This window comes from Plasmopara halstedii (assembly GCF_900000015.1).
Source record: "Plasmopara halstedii genome assembly, contig: Scaffold_292, whole genome shotgun sequence".
NCBI classification, from domain to species: domain Eukaryota; phylum Oomycota; class Peronosporomycetes; order Peronosporales; family Peronosporaceae; genus Plasmopara; species Plasmopara halstedii.
This window is the reverse complement of record NW_020187213.1, coordinates 302557-317829: the sequence shown is the minus strand read 5'-3', so window position 1 is coordinate 317829 and position 15273 is coordinate 302557. Positions and strand designations below refer to the sequence as shown.

The 15273-nt window shown below is 45.7% G+C and overlaps 3 protein-coding genes across 3 annotated transcripts; 2 read left to right on the top strand and 1 right to left on the bottom strand.

The window, feature by feature from the left end:
• Nucleotides 1-724: 724 nt before the first annotated feature.
• On the bottom strand, nucleotides 725-1428 carry PHALS_05893 (Putative transcriptional regulator DJ-1; the record flags this gene model as incomplete). Its single annotated transcript, XM_024723209.1, has 3 exons — nucleotides 725-1060; nucleotides 1117-1311; nucleotides 1384-1428. 3 exons carry the CDS (start codon nucleotides 1426-1428, stop codon nucleotides 725-727), a joined length of 576 nt encoding a protein of 191 aa, XP_024574209.1.
• A 225-nt stretch (nucleotides 1429-1653) lies between these two features.
• PHALS_05892 (FOG: Ankyrin repeat) lies at nucleotides 1654-3233 on the top strand (the record flags this gene model as incomplete). The annotated part of the gene is made up of 2 exons (XM_024723208.1): nucleotides 1654-1759; nucleotides 1828-3233. 2 exons carry the CDS (start codon nucleotides 1654-1656, stop codon nucleotides 3231-3233), a joined length of 1512 nt encoding a protein of 503 aa, XP_024574208.1.
• A 10275-nt stretch (nucleotides 3234-13508) lies between these two features.
• On the top strand, nucleotides 13509-14189 carry PHALS_05891 (GAG-POL-RELATED RETROTRANSPOSON; the record flags this gene model as incomplete). Its single annotated transcript, XM_024723207.1, has 1 exon — nucleotides 13509-14189. One exon carries the CDS (start codon nucleotides 13509-13511, stop codon nucleotides 14187-14189), a length of 681 nt encoding a protein of 226 aa, XP_024574207.1.
• Between the last annotated feature and the right edge of the window lie 1084 nt (nucleotides 14190-15273).

The following is a 15273-nucleotide window of genomic DNA, read 5'->3' as shown; positions in this document are numbered from 1 at the left end:
CAACATTCCAGATGATCCCTAGCGACTTCAACGAGGTTAATTTCACAAACAGCTCTAAGTATTATTGAAGCTAAGAGTTATGATCTGCTCATGGAAACATCCATATATAACGTTCACGTCAAGTTTTACTGAATTCAGGACGTCGGAAAGGCGTCGAATTGCTATTGCAACGTTTTGACTGCTTTGTTAGCATTTGAATCTCAAGAATGTCAAAATAGTCCCGAATCAAAGTGAAAGATAGGTGAAATAAGTTACTGGAATCATTTGAAATGCCACTGTTCGTGAAAGAGTAATGCTGTAATACCTGGTTGCAAAGTAAGTCATCACCAAACTAAGAGCAAAATAGTTTTTAGTTCAACGCGATTTCTTAGTGGTAGCTTGCCTTATCATTCAATCAACAGGACTATGTTCCCTATGGTGATGAACCTTAGGATATGATCAAACATTTTTGTCCGTATGGAGTACAATTACTCTTATAACTAGGTTCCTACTTGGCTACATGAAGTGGTAGGTGCCAACATGTAAAGATAGTACTCCTTTACTCGTGATTTATGTACTTGAAAACACCGTTTTTCGAGCTCGATGCCGATAAATCATCTCACCCTTACTTTTCTTTATTCTTCGAAAATCTTTTAACACAAGTTTTCTTACTTCATAATATCTGTGCAAATATCGTTTTTGACTTGCTATCTCTGTGAAAAATTTAATTTCTTCCATGAAACGATTACGTTACCAAAGCCTGAGCCACATCCTTTGCTTTTTCTTTACTGCAAAGCAACTCTACAAGCTTGAGCCCCATTTCAATGGCGGTTCCAGGGCCTTGACTGGTAATGCACTTGCCATTCACCACTACACGTTCATTGGGCTTATAGTCAACCATTGTCATCTTAGTCGCGTAACTTGGGTACGCCGTGGCCGGTCCAGTATCTAACAGTCCATGAGGAAGTAGTACAACAGCAGGTGCTGCACAAATGCCACCATAGTATCGACCCTGATGCTTCTGTTTCGTTAGCATTTTGATAAGCTCAGACGAGTCATGCAAATGCTGAGCTCCAGGTCCCTACGTATAAACATTTTATTATTGATTCTTGTCATTGACGTAAGGACTACACTTACTCCAGGACACATGATAAGATCAAACGATAGTTCTGTGCAAGCCTCTATCGCGATGTCGCCTTGTACCTTTGTACCTTGCGACATCGTCACAATATTCTGCAACTTGCGACCGATACTGGCCAATGTCACCATCATTCCACCTCGCGTAAGAACGTCAGCAATCCCGATGGCCTCTATCTCTTCCGTTCCGTCAGCCTAGTAGAAGTATTGACAAACAAGAGTTTACAGTTACAAACTATGTCGATGATATACTGAGATGATGATTACGATGGGAATCATAACAGTGCGGGGTTCGCCTTCAACTGTCGACATGACTGCAATTGTTAAGATCAAAAAATGAAGTGCTGATCATTATCAACACTAGAGAAAAGGAAGCGATGCCACCGTTAGAGCGACAAGTCTTAACATTCTTTAAACATGAAATACTGATCTACTATCTATTAAGATTAAAACATTTGATAAATTTAATTGGCTGAAAAATGACATAAGAGCTTTATTGTGATGGACTTTGAGTGGCAATCACATTAGCGAAATCCGATGACGGCCAATATGGCAAACCAGCTAGCAAAAGAGAAAGAAGAAGGTGCATCCGAGTACCAACAGCAGAAAAAGGTTGTAGGTCAATTGCTATCAAGTGCTGAAAGTAAGTTATGTAATTTATGAATGTGGTAGTAATAACATTGATCACATTATTATGATTCTTTGCATTAGATGGCGACTTGGAGCAATTGAAAATTACGCTTGAGTCACTGCAAAGTATGGGCGTGACTGATGTTAAAGAAGCACTGACGGACTTTAAAGATGCGCATAAACGCACAGCATTGCACTTTGCAGCCGCAAAAGGACGTCGCAAAGTCATACGATTTATCTTAGACCGTGCACCAGAGTGCATAGAATGCCGAGACGAAGAAGGTGCGACGCCGCTTTTGTATGCTACAAAAGAAAATGAATTCGAGTCGGTCAAATTACTTCTGGCTTATTTTGCTGACCCGAATACGACCATGACGAACGGTACAACAGCCTTGCACGAAGCAGCAGCTAATGGTTCTATTAGGACTATTAAACTATTGATCGAACATAAAGCTCAATTGGAAGCTACGACGAAGAATGGTACACCATTGCACTTTGCCGTGAGTGAAAATCGTGAGAAGACGGTTGCTGAACTCTTGCGTCTTGGGGCTAAAGTCGACGTGACAAATGCAGGTGGAGTGACACCATTAATGCTTGCGTGTCTTATGAACAAACCCATTGTGGTGAAGGAATTGCTTGAAGGTGGCGCTTCGCTGTTTCTGACCATGGAGGGGAGTTTGACGGCATTGCACATGGCAGCCGAAACAGGATTTACTGAAGTAGTCAAAACATTTTTACTCTGTCGTCCAGAAGATACGAAAGAGGTTGCGAACCTTGTCTCGGATGCTGGGGCAACACCAGTACAACTTGCTGCCGGGATGGGACATCACGAGGTTGTGACACTATTGAAACCTTTTACGAAAGGTTTTGAAAATGTTGATATTGACAACTTTATGGCTGAAGAAAAGTTAAAGTTAGATGCATACTACGAAGAAGCTGCAAAGAAGAAAGAATCTAGAATAAATGCTGCAGTGACTGAGCCTCAGACAGTAGAAGAACAACTAGAGGCTCAGCATCAAAAGAAACTTGCTGAGCTGATTAAAGATGAAGATATTGCAGTTCCCGAGCGTACCGAAAACACTGAAGAGCAAATAGCGGAAGCAACTCAGTTTAAAAATGAAGGCAACAAAGCCTACCTGGCGAAAGAGTACGCTCTTGCTGTTGATCTGTACTCACAAGCTATTGCGCTCACACCTACCGACGCGGCTCTATACAGTAATCGTTGTGCGGCTCATTTGGGTGCAGATGATGCGAAGCAGGCCCTACACGATGTGCGAATCTCAAAGAAACTACGTCCGGATTGGCCCAAGGCACTGTATCGTGAAGGTCAGTGCCTTGAAAAACTTGGACTGTACGAAGAGGCTGCTTGCGCCATGTGGGCCGCCATGCAACTTGCTCCAGATGACAAGTTGCTGAAGCGCCGATTTCAGGATTGTGTTAAGCGCGGTCGCTCTGATCACCAAGCCAAGCTGCAGTCGGTAGCTTGAAATGATAGACGTGCGTGTTGACATATACTACTTTCACATAATAACACTTCAACAGCATAGCAGCAAGTTCTTCTCTAATAGTCTAATGGATTACCAATTGGTCATTATATTGCCGCGATGACAGTGGTGTTTTGTAATTGTAAGAAGCATGCTGCTGCTTCTTTCGACCAAGATACGTCACTTCATCTTTTAACTGCCGCTGCTGCGAAGCTTACATAATACTATGGCGAGAAAGATTAGTTGTCAGACATAACATCACGACTGGTACTAGTATCATCAGGTGCTACTTGTGTACTGTCTTCACAAAAAATTGCTTTAAAGACAGCAGGTTCAAACTGTCATAACCAGTTTTAATGCAACAAACTGTCGCCTGCTTTAATCTCGACTGAGAAAAAGCTTTGGAATAGCAAGCTCAAAGCTGAATTATCTGTCCCAACAGAATATGCCTTACACTTTGCCCAGGAAAAAACTTTGAGGCTCAACGTCTGCAATAAGAAACGCAGATTTGATTCGCGCTTATGTCATTAGCGTGAATCCTGGCTCTCAGCCACAGCGTCGCGCCCTCTACGCATGACGCTCAACCTCATGGGTATAAAAATACCAGTTTTGCTTCGTAGTGTTGCCAAGCATGGCGATTTTGCACTGGGGTCACTCCACGCAAATGCTTCAACGATGACAAGAAGCCACAAACCGCCAGTCCAAGTCCAAAAGAGCAATCAAGCATTTACATTGCATAGGCTTCAAGTTGCTCAGAATGGCGTCAAAAACTACCCAACTCGTGTAACGGGGTTACACGTACAACATGTGCATGGTGTGACTGCACCCAACCAAGAATACGGTATGTGTGCTAGGTAGCCAGTAGTTATGCATGTATTTGGATTTTACTATATGTATCAAGTAAAATATATACATTTAAAATTAGGCGATTTAGCCGCAGATAAAAATAAATAAAAATAAGATTTGAATTTAAACCGAAGAGTTTATTAGCCTTGGTCAAGGTAGCAACTACTCTTGGAGTTAGCGGATGCAATCCGCTACACTCGTTTTGGTTCTTGTAAAGAACGAAAGGTCGGTGACCTAAATTACGCTTCCACAAGCGCTAAGCTACGGCAGCATCGCTGCAGATACTCGATCTGAAGCGGGGTTTGCTGTGCACTTCCTCGTACTTGCCTAACAACACCCCTTAGCGAAATTGTGGACTGCGCAAAAGTTAATGCTTTACGTGCAACCACCGCGCCTGGACTTCTTCTCTATCTGTTCACCTCATCGTGTCTGCTCTATTGAGTATAATCGCACCGGGAGGTTTTTTGGGACATTTCAGCAATTTGCTCAACGGGTTTCCGCTAAAGAGCGACCTTTGTGACTGACGTGCTCAAAGATATTTTTGATGAGGATACCAGGATTTCCCCAATGAATAAAGTCCATGAGACTCGCTAATACCAAATAAATACAACAGCCCTCATCCGGAGTAAACAGTTAGCCGTTTCCCAAAAAATAAGCAATCACTGCGCCTAGGCTTGCCGTAGCACGGACATGGCACCCCGTGCCATTTTTATCAGAAATTGTTGCGATGCCTCGCCATGAAACACACGTAAATATGCACCTTACCACCAGGAGCTGGACGCGCCATAAAGAGACTAGATTGCTTTCTAAAGCGCAAACGACGACGTCATACCAAATACTGCAATTACCTTTTTTAACCATCCGAGGTTGTTAACGAAACGAACCTCCTAAATGTCTATGTATGTGAATTTTCGTTCAGGCTGAAATTTAAACAGCCTTCCATGGTAGGTGTCTCATCGGTATTCTCTCATCGATAGTATAGCCTCTATGCGAACGATATTTGCTTTGCTCTCTACGATACAAATCAGATTGTTAAGCATGTCGGATCAGCCCAAGATCAACAGTTTCTATGTGCAGCTTGAATAAATACAATTTTGACTCAACGAGACCGCTTCACTAACCCATTGAGGATATGCTCATTTGATCTCCCAAGAGCGAAATTGAGGATGAGTTGTCACGCAGATCGGATTATGAGAGTGCTCATGTCACGATGGTGACGTCATTAGTGATGGAGTTGACCCGTGCCGTATACGCGGGTGATGGTATGTGTGTAGCGCTGCTACAGGCTCTGGAAGCACAGAGTTTGGAAACTCGGACAGAAAATACTCGGCGCGATTGTGCGCACGGTTGCACCGATATTTTATGAATAACGGGTTGCTGTACTATAGCACCGATTCGACGGATACGTCACAAATTGTGGTTCCTCACGATCAGGATTTGAAATACCGTATCCTCTATGAGGCCCACGACATCCCACTTAGTGGTCATCTCGGCCGTGAGAAGACGTAAAGCTCGGTGAGTTTTTACTATTAGAGGTCCAAGCTGTACAAGTGGACAAGCACATATGTGCGCACGTGTGAGACGAGACAAAGGGTGAAACGATCTCAGAATGCGGCGGCGCCGCTGGCCAGTTTACTGGCACCCTCCGGGTGTTGGCAGCCCATGTGTATGGACTTTGTGCTTTGCCTGACGAAGGACTAGGCAGGCAACACGGGTATGGTGGCCTTTGTGGCCCGTTTGAGTAAGATGGCTTATCTGGCGGCAGTACCGGACACCATCGACAATGTCGGTATAGCGACGCTGTCTGTAGATCGTGTGCTTCGGCAACCCTGACTCCTGGAGTTAATTGTCTCTGATAGAGACCAGCTCTTCACTGGGAAGTTTTGGTATACAATCTATAGAATGCTGGGGGCCAAGCTGACTATGTCAACAGCGTGCCATCCGAAGACCGATGGTCAAACTGAGTGCTTCAATTAAATCGCTGAAGACGTTCTTCGCAACGTCGGAGCTGAGACGCAGAAGCGCTGGAGCGCTAGGTTGCCACTCTTACAGGATCCTCCGAACAATGCAGTGCATCCATCTACCGGCTACTCGCCGTTCTATGCGAACGTGCTTGGTAATCCTTGCGTTCCGTTGACGCCGTCATCCCATGGCGCAGGTCTTGGTGAGGGAGGAATAGCCGAACGGCTAGCTAATGCCAACCTTTCACTGTCCTTCATAAGTCGATGACTTCCTGTCTACCACACCGAGTGTCCTACGACATGTTCACGATGCGATGACTGAAAGCCAAGACATGCAGAAAGAATATGCAGATGGAAGAAGCAGAGGAAATGTTGAAACATTGAGGTCGGAGACCTGGTTTTATTAAATGCTAAAAATCTTCCGACACATGCAGTCTCTGCTGTCTTTCACACAATGCTCTGTCCACGGTTGATTAGACCTTTCACGGTCGTGACCAAGCGAGACCTTGTGTATACGCCAAACCTTCCGAGAAGGATGCGCGCCCACCCAATGATTTTTGAGGGCTTACTTAAGCCGAACCGGGATCTGGCACAAGCTAACGCAGAAGCGTTGGCGCCGGGGCGGCGCCCAAAGGCGCTCAGCCACCCAGAAGCTAAATTAGCAACTGGTTCTAAGCACAGAGTGAAACAATATCCGTATGCAGCGGCGCAAGGCGTTCCAACGTCGCACGAAGTGATGTATTTGCCGGTTTGACGGCAAGGAGCAAAACATGGAAATTTGCAACATGAGAAAGGCCGCTAGGAGCCGCTCTGACAGAGCACAATAATCCTCAACATGAGGTAGTCCGTGCACGGAGAGCTTCAGGCTTTCGAGGTTCGCCGCACAGCGGTAGACGATCTCGGCATTCTGCCGAAGTCGACGGATCTTGTCCTCCAATGCTTGACGATCATCGCGAGTCAACGGACGGCGATCGACCAGGTTCCGCTGCCGACGACTCTTCATAATGAGAATGGTGGCGTCCACTACCATTTGGAACGCCTTGTGGGTCGAAGTCGTCGACGGGGTTTGACCCAACATCTTGTGAAGTAGCGGGAATACTACGATAACTTGTGGGAGCTTGATGTGTCACTTCGGCTTGACTGCTCTGACGTTGTTGACGCTTATGATCAGAAGGAGCATGACGTCCTGCATCGCCGCGCGCACTGCGCTTCTCATCAGTCGCCCGGAAAGCCGGGGGGCCACGAGTTGTGCTCAAGCTTCGGCCCTGCGCTGCTGTGGTCGGAGACTCTCCTGTGCGAGAAACCACAGAGCTTGCGGGAGCAAGATAAATGATTCCATATGTAGCATGGCGACAATACACAGGAAAACGGCGTTGCGACCTGAGTTTGCAAATTCAAATCGGAGACGGCGCTAACCGCGCACGTCCATTTCTTTGTGTGTTCGCTGTAAGGTAGACAGCAAGGTAACTCCCCGTGGTCCTGCATACATGGCTCAAAGAGCTCATCATCATCTGTAGTAGCTTCGTCAGAGACGAATACCACAGGAACATATCGCATTGCGTGTAGCGGGGCACTTCCTTTATGAGATCGAAGTCAAGGCAGTACCTATCCAATTGGGATTTCATGAGGACTAAGAAGCGAGCGCGGAAAGCTTTCCGCTGGTCAGGCTTATCTTGTGTAGTGGCCGGGAACGCGACTACATAGACGCCTAACGATCGAGTGATCGCGTCCTTCGCTTCTGTAGCGCGGTCCGCCGAGTGGAAGCCGTATTCCACACGGGGGTCTAAGACTAAACGTGGATACAAGCGCAGAAGATCAGCCCTGCGAGCAGCCTCTAATTGTTGCCTCTGTGCTTCGTCGAGGCGATTGCTTCAATACCACTTCTCCCGAAAGTCGAGATGTCGGGGAACAGACACAGTGTCAGCAAAAGTTCGAGCTGGGCTCACGTCTCGCCGTTTGCGCACCTCCTCCTCCTCGTCTTGCCATGGTATCGGACTCGTAGTCGACTTCTTTCGAATCCTCGACAAGGAAATCCGTCTCCGAGGCGGGCTGATTGTGTGGCGCTCGGTTGCCGAGGGCTTGGGTTGTGTTTCGCGTGAAGCCGAGGACGTAGTGTTCGGGGATGCACCCGTGCGGAGGAAGTAGAAGAGCTTTGCCCGCGAACGCTCTCGGAACCAGCTAGGGTGGATGTTTTTCGTATCACAGACACAGGGATCATTGGACAAGGATGTTCTTGAAGAAGTTACGGTGTCTGTAACATGCGAGCTTTGTATGAGGCGACAGTTTAATGTGAATTGTGGGTATTTACAAAATTGATTTGGAAGATTGCACCGGGGTTACACGTACACTTGTATGAAAGGGCGGGTCACACCAGATGGTGTGACCGTACATAGGTGTGGACTATACAAGTTAATGTAATCACACAATGGTGTGGACACCCCGTAACAAGGAGCCACGACGTGAATAGTGATGCATAAAAATTGATATTACTATTTGATTAGAAAAACCTAAGGTATTAGATATAGGCGGCTCTGTCGCAAATAAAACAACAAAATTCAGTTTCTGCTTTGAACAGAAAAGCTTCGTTGCTGTGGTTAAGATTGAAATACTCTTGGAGGTAGCAGATTGCGATCCGCTACTTTCGTACTGGTTCTTGTAAAGAATGTAAGGTCGGTTACCTATGCTTAGCTTCCTCTAAGCGAAAGAGCTAGGGTATCCGCACAGTAGAGTCTAATAGGATAGAGCTGGATCTTATTGTACCTCACGAAGGCCGTATTGAACGAAAATTAACTCAAATAAAAGTGATTTTTCTGCGGAGCACACATCCCTGAATTCATGCTTGTCAGTATCAACGTCCTGGGATTTGTGAAGCCGCGGAAAGTTCTGATCGACTCAGACCGTCGTCCAATTACGAAGGCAAACAACTGTTACAAACAGCGGAAAGTATGCAAAGGCATTGATGATACCAAATGAAGACACATTAATCGTACGTGTTGTGATGGAGCTAAATTAAATGCTTAATCTTCAAGAAATAATTTAACGACAATTACAGCCTGGATTGTTGCCTCGTCCTGAAGCTACATTTGTCATGCATTTCAATGTTAACCATGACGTGTCTAGACCCCGAGAGCTAGAAGAGAACTTTAGTTCAACTGGAAGCCAGAGAAGCCACGTGCCATACACTATTCGCGTGGTGGAGCATTAGCGAAGCATTGTTTCACGTCCTCTAGGAAGCAGAAACGCTTTTGGCACAAGCACATAGCTGCGCTAACTTCCGTGCTACACATGAAATTGTTTGAAATTGTTTGTAATGGTGCTGCTAGGTGTCTCGAGTAAAGCTTGGAAAGGTCGCGGGATGAAACAAAAAAGGAGATTGTATATTTCGCTTTTAAAGCGTATCATTATTGAAACGCCGCGCCCGTCCGTCCCAAATAACCAGGAAATTTTATGTACCATCACTGCCTTCGACAGAAATTTCTAACGATTTAAAGGTATTACACCTCGGTGATGTATACAAGAAATTGAGAGACGGCACTGTGACCTAACCATTTTTTGGTAAAATTGGAAGAGCTGAGATCGTCATCTACGTGGATGAATCTATCATAGAGAAAACTCGCAGAGTACTGGGTACTAGGATTGGGAGAGCTATCGTCAACAAATCTACCGATTGATCAGTCTTTCTTTATGTCGCGACGTAATGACGAGGGAGCCACCATGCTTTTTTTCCGATAGAGAATAGCGTTATGAAGCGAAATCGTTCCCGAAGCCAGATATTGCATCACACGGCCATAACTCTTACCGAAAAACTGTGTGACGCTATGACGCATTCTCGTGCAAAGCATGAAGTAAGTGTTCTAAAAGAAGGTAGTACATCACACTCGGTGACCCTTCTTATATCAATCAAGCTCATGACGATATAGTTGTGCATAGTCGTTCAGAGCATGAACAGTCGGTAGTGAAACCAAGATTGTATGTGCTTAGATCAAATATTATTCAAAACATATAAGTGAGTCATTGCTGCCGACGAAACCTTCCTTGGTAGCCCCACCAGAAAGCACGGCCTGAGGGATTCCTTGTGTAGACCCTTTGTCATTAGTGCCTCTGTTTAAAAGGGCGACATAGAGTCGTTGGCCCGGCTGACTACTGTCACAAGTACAGCGCTAGTTATGCCGACATGGCTCAACCCCAATTGACATTCTTACAATGTATTTATTATAGTGCTTTGGTGCGACGCGAGTGACAATCTTAACAGATGTTAAAGTAATGCCTTTGTGTGCCTCGTATTATTGTTTTTCGAATTGAGATTTACCATTTAACGTCATTTGTGCAGCCTTAGCCTTTGTAATAGGCTACACTTTGTCCCATACTGATGCCAATGGACATGAAGACGTGATCGCGTTCGAGTCTCGCCAGCATAAAGCTAATGAGAAGAACTACCTTGCTTATGATGAGGAGATACCTGTGAAGAAGTCGACGCTCGTTAATTTCAAGGTGGACCTGCTTTGTTCTATGCCGTTGTTAATCTACATAGATCATGCATCGTTACAAACAGCGACGCCGTCAGCTTATTAATCGTAGAGAATGACAAGATGGTAAATCCTCGTTTGCTGAGTACACCTTTGATTTAGGTACAAGCCGGGCCAACTTAACGTAGGAGAGAAGTTTTTTGCGTCAACCGGCTTTATATCGTCGATTGCACCAATTATGATGTCGCCAATGCTAAGACTGTATACAGCGAATGAATCAGACACAATATGGTGCAAGGCGTTAGAGAAATCAGATGCCTCCTTATCAAAGCGCTCTGTTGCATATCTGAACCAATAATCCTATTTTTAACGTGACTGTATTACAGCACTGATCCACATGACACTGAACGATTAGTGATCTAACGATGAGGACCTCAAGTACAGAGAATTGTGCGATATACATGATAATCCGTTGTGTGACCATCTAGTAAGAGAAAATATAAAAATACAAACAGCTCGGTAAATGCCTTTTACTGATGGTTCGATATGTACAAGTGGGTAAGAAGACATGTACGCAGGTGTGATACGTTTAAGACTTGTCGCATTCGGCGGCATCTTTTGCCAGCCTTAAAGACTGTTGTTTTATATATATGACGCTTAGTTTTGACTTCTAGAAATCGCATCTGAACATACCAGCATTGTGGTTGCTGTGGATTGTCTGAGCAAAATAATTCTGATAAGTTTACACCGCTGAACGGCATGTGGATGGCGTCACAAGGATTACGGTCATGCTAACAATTACTCTCAAGGCTACGGACATAATGGTAGTCTTTTATTGATCTGGAAAAAATGAGATTACATCTAGAAGCTTTTAGAAGGATCTAGAAAGACAGCCTTAGATGTAGCACAAAGTTAGCGGACCAATGACCTATATATATACTTGGGGTTTTGCCATCTTCTCAACAGATTAACAGCCGCAATTAAAGCTTCGCTCCGCAGAACACTCACCGCCATGACTACTAATCGCACCGAAGACCTCGTAGGTGATTTGTTCCTACTACCATTGGAAGTTCAACATGAGGATGGTCCTCGTATGAAAAGGGCTTCTGGGGCACGTTATGGGCGCAAAGGATGAGGGCGAATTAACAGAGACGTGACTCGTGAATGACGCCAAGGCATTGGGTATAACTGCCTAGGACGTCGATATTCAGCACCAGACCAAAATTTGGTCCGCATCTCGTGCCTTGGAGGCATGGGAACGCTTCGCGATTTCTACAATCGCTCCACTCTGCACAACCGTGTCACGATGACCCGTCTCCGTAATAAGTTTAAGGTAAATATGCGGTTTTATAAAGGGATGCCGATATCACCACCTTCGACGACGCGTTTATCGTAGAGGCTTGTACACCGAGAGTGGCACTCGCATGGTGGAACATCTGGACGTGTTTGACAAGCTGGTAGTGGGAGTCCAGACGACGGGAGAGCCGGTGGATGAATCAAGGCAGCTAGTGATACTTCTGAGCAGCATTTTTGGCAGATTAATGGATGATTTCTTCTATCATGGAGAACGCCAAGGACGTCACTCTGTTTGAAGTAAAGGAGAAGCTGTTGAAAGCGCCAGACAGGCTACAAAAGAAAAAAGAAAGAAAGCGTTTAGCGCCACAGGCAATGACGGACGGATCAAGGGCAGACGAGGAAGTAGTCGCAAGAATTACTCGCCACGCAAGGACGGCACTATTCAGGGCATGTACTTTAATTTGGGCAGCTCGTCTCATACGACGGGCTGCCCAGCTGAGAATAGTTCCAGAAACCGTTTCAGCGGTAATGATGCAGGATTTGCTGTGGGGGAGGAACAATCAGCAAGCTGGCTGATTGACAGTGGTGCGACGTCAGACTTGATCCCTTACCAAAGTGACTTGATCGACTTCATGCGGCTAAAGCCGACGCCAAGGTGACGATTGCAGACCGTATGGGACACCACTGACTACCACCTTCCGAGCATTGCACCGATCGTACCACTTCTTGCTGACTCCAGTGTGTTGCTTTTCCATTTCTTGTCCCAGTTGCCTAAGCATAGTTCTTGTCCCAAATGGTGCACGAAGCATGCTGGAACACCACGCTTAGTCCACGTTCGGCAAGCTTTCCCATCCACCGTAAACGTCTGTCAAATCCAGGGATAAGCAGCACTTCCATCATCGATATGCGTCTTCCATCTAAGCCGATAAACTTCACTGTTCCAGCTCCTTCGACGCATAACTTCCTATCGTCCCACAGCTCCTCAAGCCATGATGTTTTTGTGAAGACTTTGCGATCCACCGCAGGTATGCCTGCGCCAAAACAAAGGGATCAAGACCTTGTGCGGTGGATGCATGAAGGGCAAGCAAGCGATTGAAGCCTTTCCTAGATGCTCCATGACAAAGACGTCACATGTATTGGAATTAGTCATACGAACGTGATGGGGCCCATGAAGGCACTTTGGAAAGGAGGTGCTAAGTACTTTTTTACTTTTGTGGATGATTATTCAAGATATGTGGTGGATTACGTTCTGATGAAGAGGAGTGAGGTTGCCGACAAGATCAAGATGTTCAAAGCATTGCACGAAAATCGATGAGGAACCCGTATCAAATGCCTGCGTTCGGGCAACGAAACGGAGTTTGTCAACAAGACAGTTCCGGAGTTATGTCAGCGAAACGGCATCATAGATCAGCGTATAATAAGATATAGCCCCCAGCAAAGCGGAATTGCAAAACGAATGAACCGCACAATTATCGAAAAGGCACCGAGTATGCTACACTTCAAGTGTGTTCCGACCGGCAGAGGCAGTAAGCACTGCGGTGTACCTGACCAACCGCTCTCCCAATACAGTGCACCCAAACAATACCCCATATGAGCTGGGATTTAAGATGAAGCCTCGGATGGGTCACGTTTGGGTGTTTGGGTCTCATGGGTATGCTCACGTCGATCAAGTGAAGAGGACGAAGCTCGAAGCCAAAAGATTAAAGCGCATGTTTCTTGGTTATGCCGAATACACCAAGGGATACCGAGTTTACGATTTTGAGAAAGACAATATTTCATCATCACGGTCGTTGAAGCTGGACGAGCGTAAAGTGCGCGGCATTTATAAGACGTACCCGCCCAAACAAGTAAAATTGATGCACACGATCAAGAAAAACGACGAAAGCGCAGTGATCGGGCCGACAAAACACAAACAAGATCAAGTTGAGCCTATAGAGTATAAAGAAGAAGAAGAAACTCCAGATGATCCAATGATTGATGAGGAGTCCGACATAAATGAATCAACGGTCGATATACTTCGATTTCCGGCTTCAGTACACTCTGAACTGACAGAGTACAGAACTTTTACATTGGATGCACAGGAATATCGATTGGTTTTTCAACCGCAAGTGGAACGCTCAAGGCGTACACGCGAGCCAATGCTGTTACTGGAGAACGGATCAGATGCCGCAGAAAGTTTGGAAGGAAACGAAGGACCACCCATTCCAAAGCGTGCAAGAATTGATGAATACGGCCTTATAGCTAAAGCTCTTCTCGCTTACGCTGTGAATGTTGGTGAAGAATCGGACTTGCCTACCACGTATGCGCAGGCAATGTTTAGTGACGAAGCAGGCCATTGGCGACAAGCGATGGATGCCGAATTACAATCGCATGACCAGAGAAAAACATGAACACTCGCTCCACGAGAATCAGTTGGACGTACGATTGGATGCCGCTAGGTCTTTGCTAAGAAGCGTGACCAGAAGGGATGTGTTGCGCGCTACAAAGCTCGATTGGTGGCTAAGAATTTAAGCAGATTCGGCGTGGATTTTATCGAGACTTACTCTCCAGTGGCTAAAATGAACTCAATTTGAATTGTCCTTGCAGTGTGTGCGGTATTAGGACACACAATGGAACAGCTGGACGTCGTCACGGCCTTTCTCAACAGTTGGCTGTCAGATCGTGTCTACATGGAGAATCTGATTGTTTTTAAGGGAGCTGAAGGATTTGCATGTCAGCTGGACAAAGCGATATATGGCCTCAAGCAAGCTGCAAGTGCTTGGAACAAGACGATAGACCACGCCTTAAAAAAGACTGATTTCTTAAGTTGTGGAGCGGATCAATGCGACTACGTGAAGAAAGGGAAAGAAGGTTTTTGTGTACGTATGTCTATATTTTGATGATATGATCGTTGGCAGCCAAGACAAGCAGTGAGATTCTAGAGGTCAGGGGGATGTTAAAAAGCGTCTTCAAGATAAAAGATCTCGGTATGGCGAAGTACGTCTTGGGCATAGAGATCGACCACGACAGGTCAGCTCGACACTAATGATCAAGCAGACACGGTACATTAGCGACGTGGCTGAGCAATCTGGACAGAAAAACGCCAAGGACGTTGATAATCCGTTTAAGTCCGGTCTCAAACTATTAACGTCACAATTTCCAAGTACAAAAACTGAGCGTTCGGAGATGCGGTCAAGACCATACTCACTGATTGGATGTCTACTATACATTACAACTTGCACTCGCCCAGACATCGCATATATCGTTACACAATTGTCTCGATTTCTCGAGAATCCCGGGCAGCCACATTCGAACGCCGCAATTCGTGTACTACGCTACTTAATTTCGACACGTAATCAAGGGATCATTTATCAAGGCGGGACTGGAAATGAAACAGGGTTACACGTACCTTGGTAACAGGGAGTGTGTCACACGAGATGTACATGGTGTGGCCACACCCAAAGAGGCCATAGAAAATCCTCATCGATGCCGGGA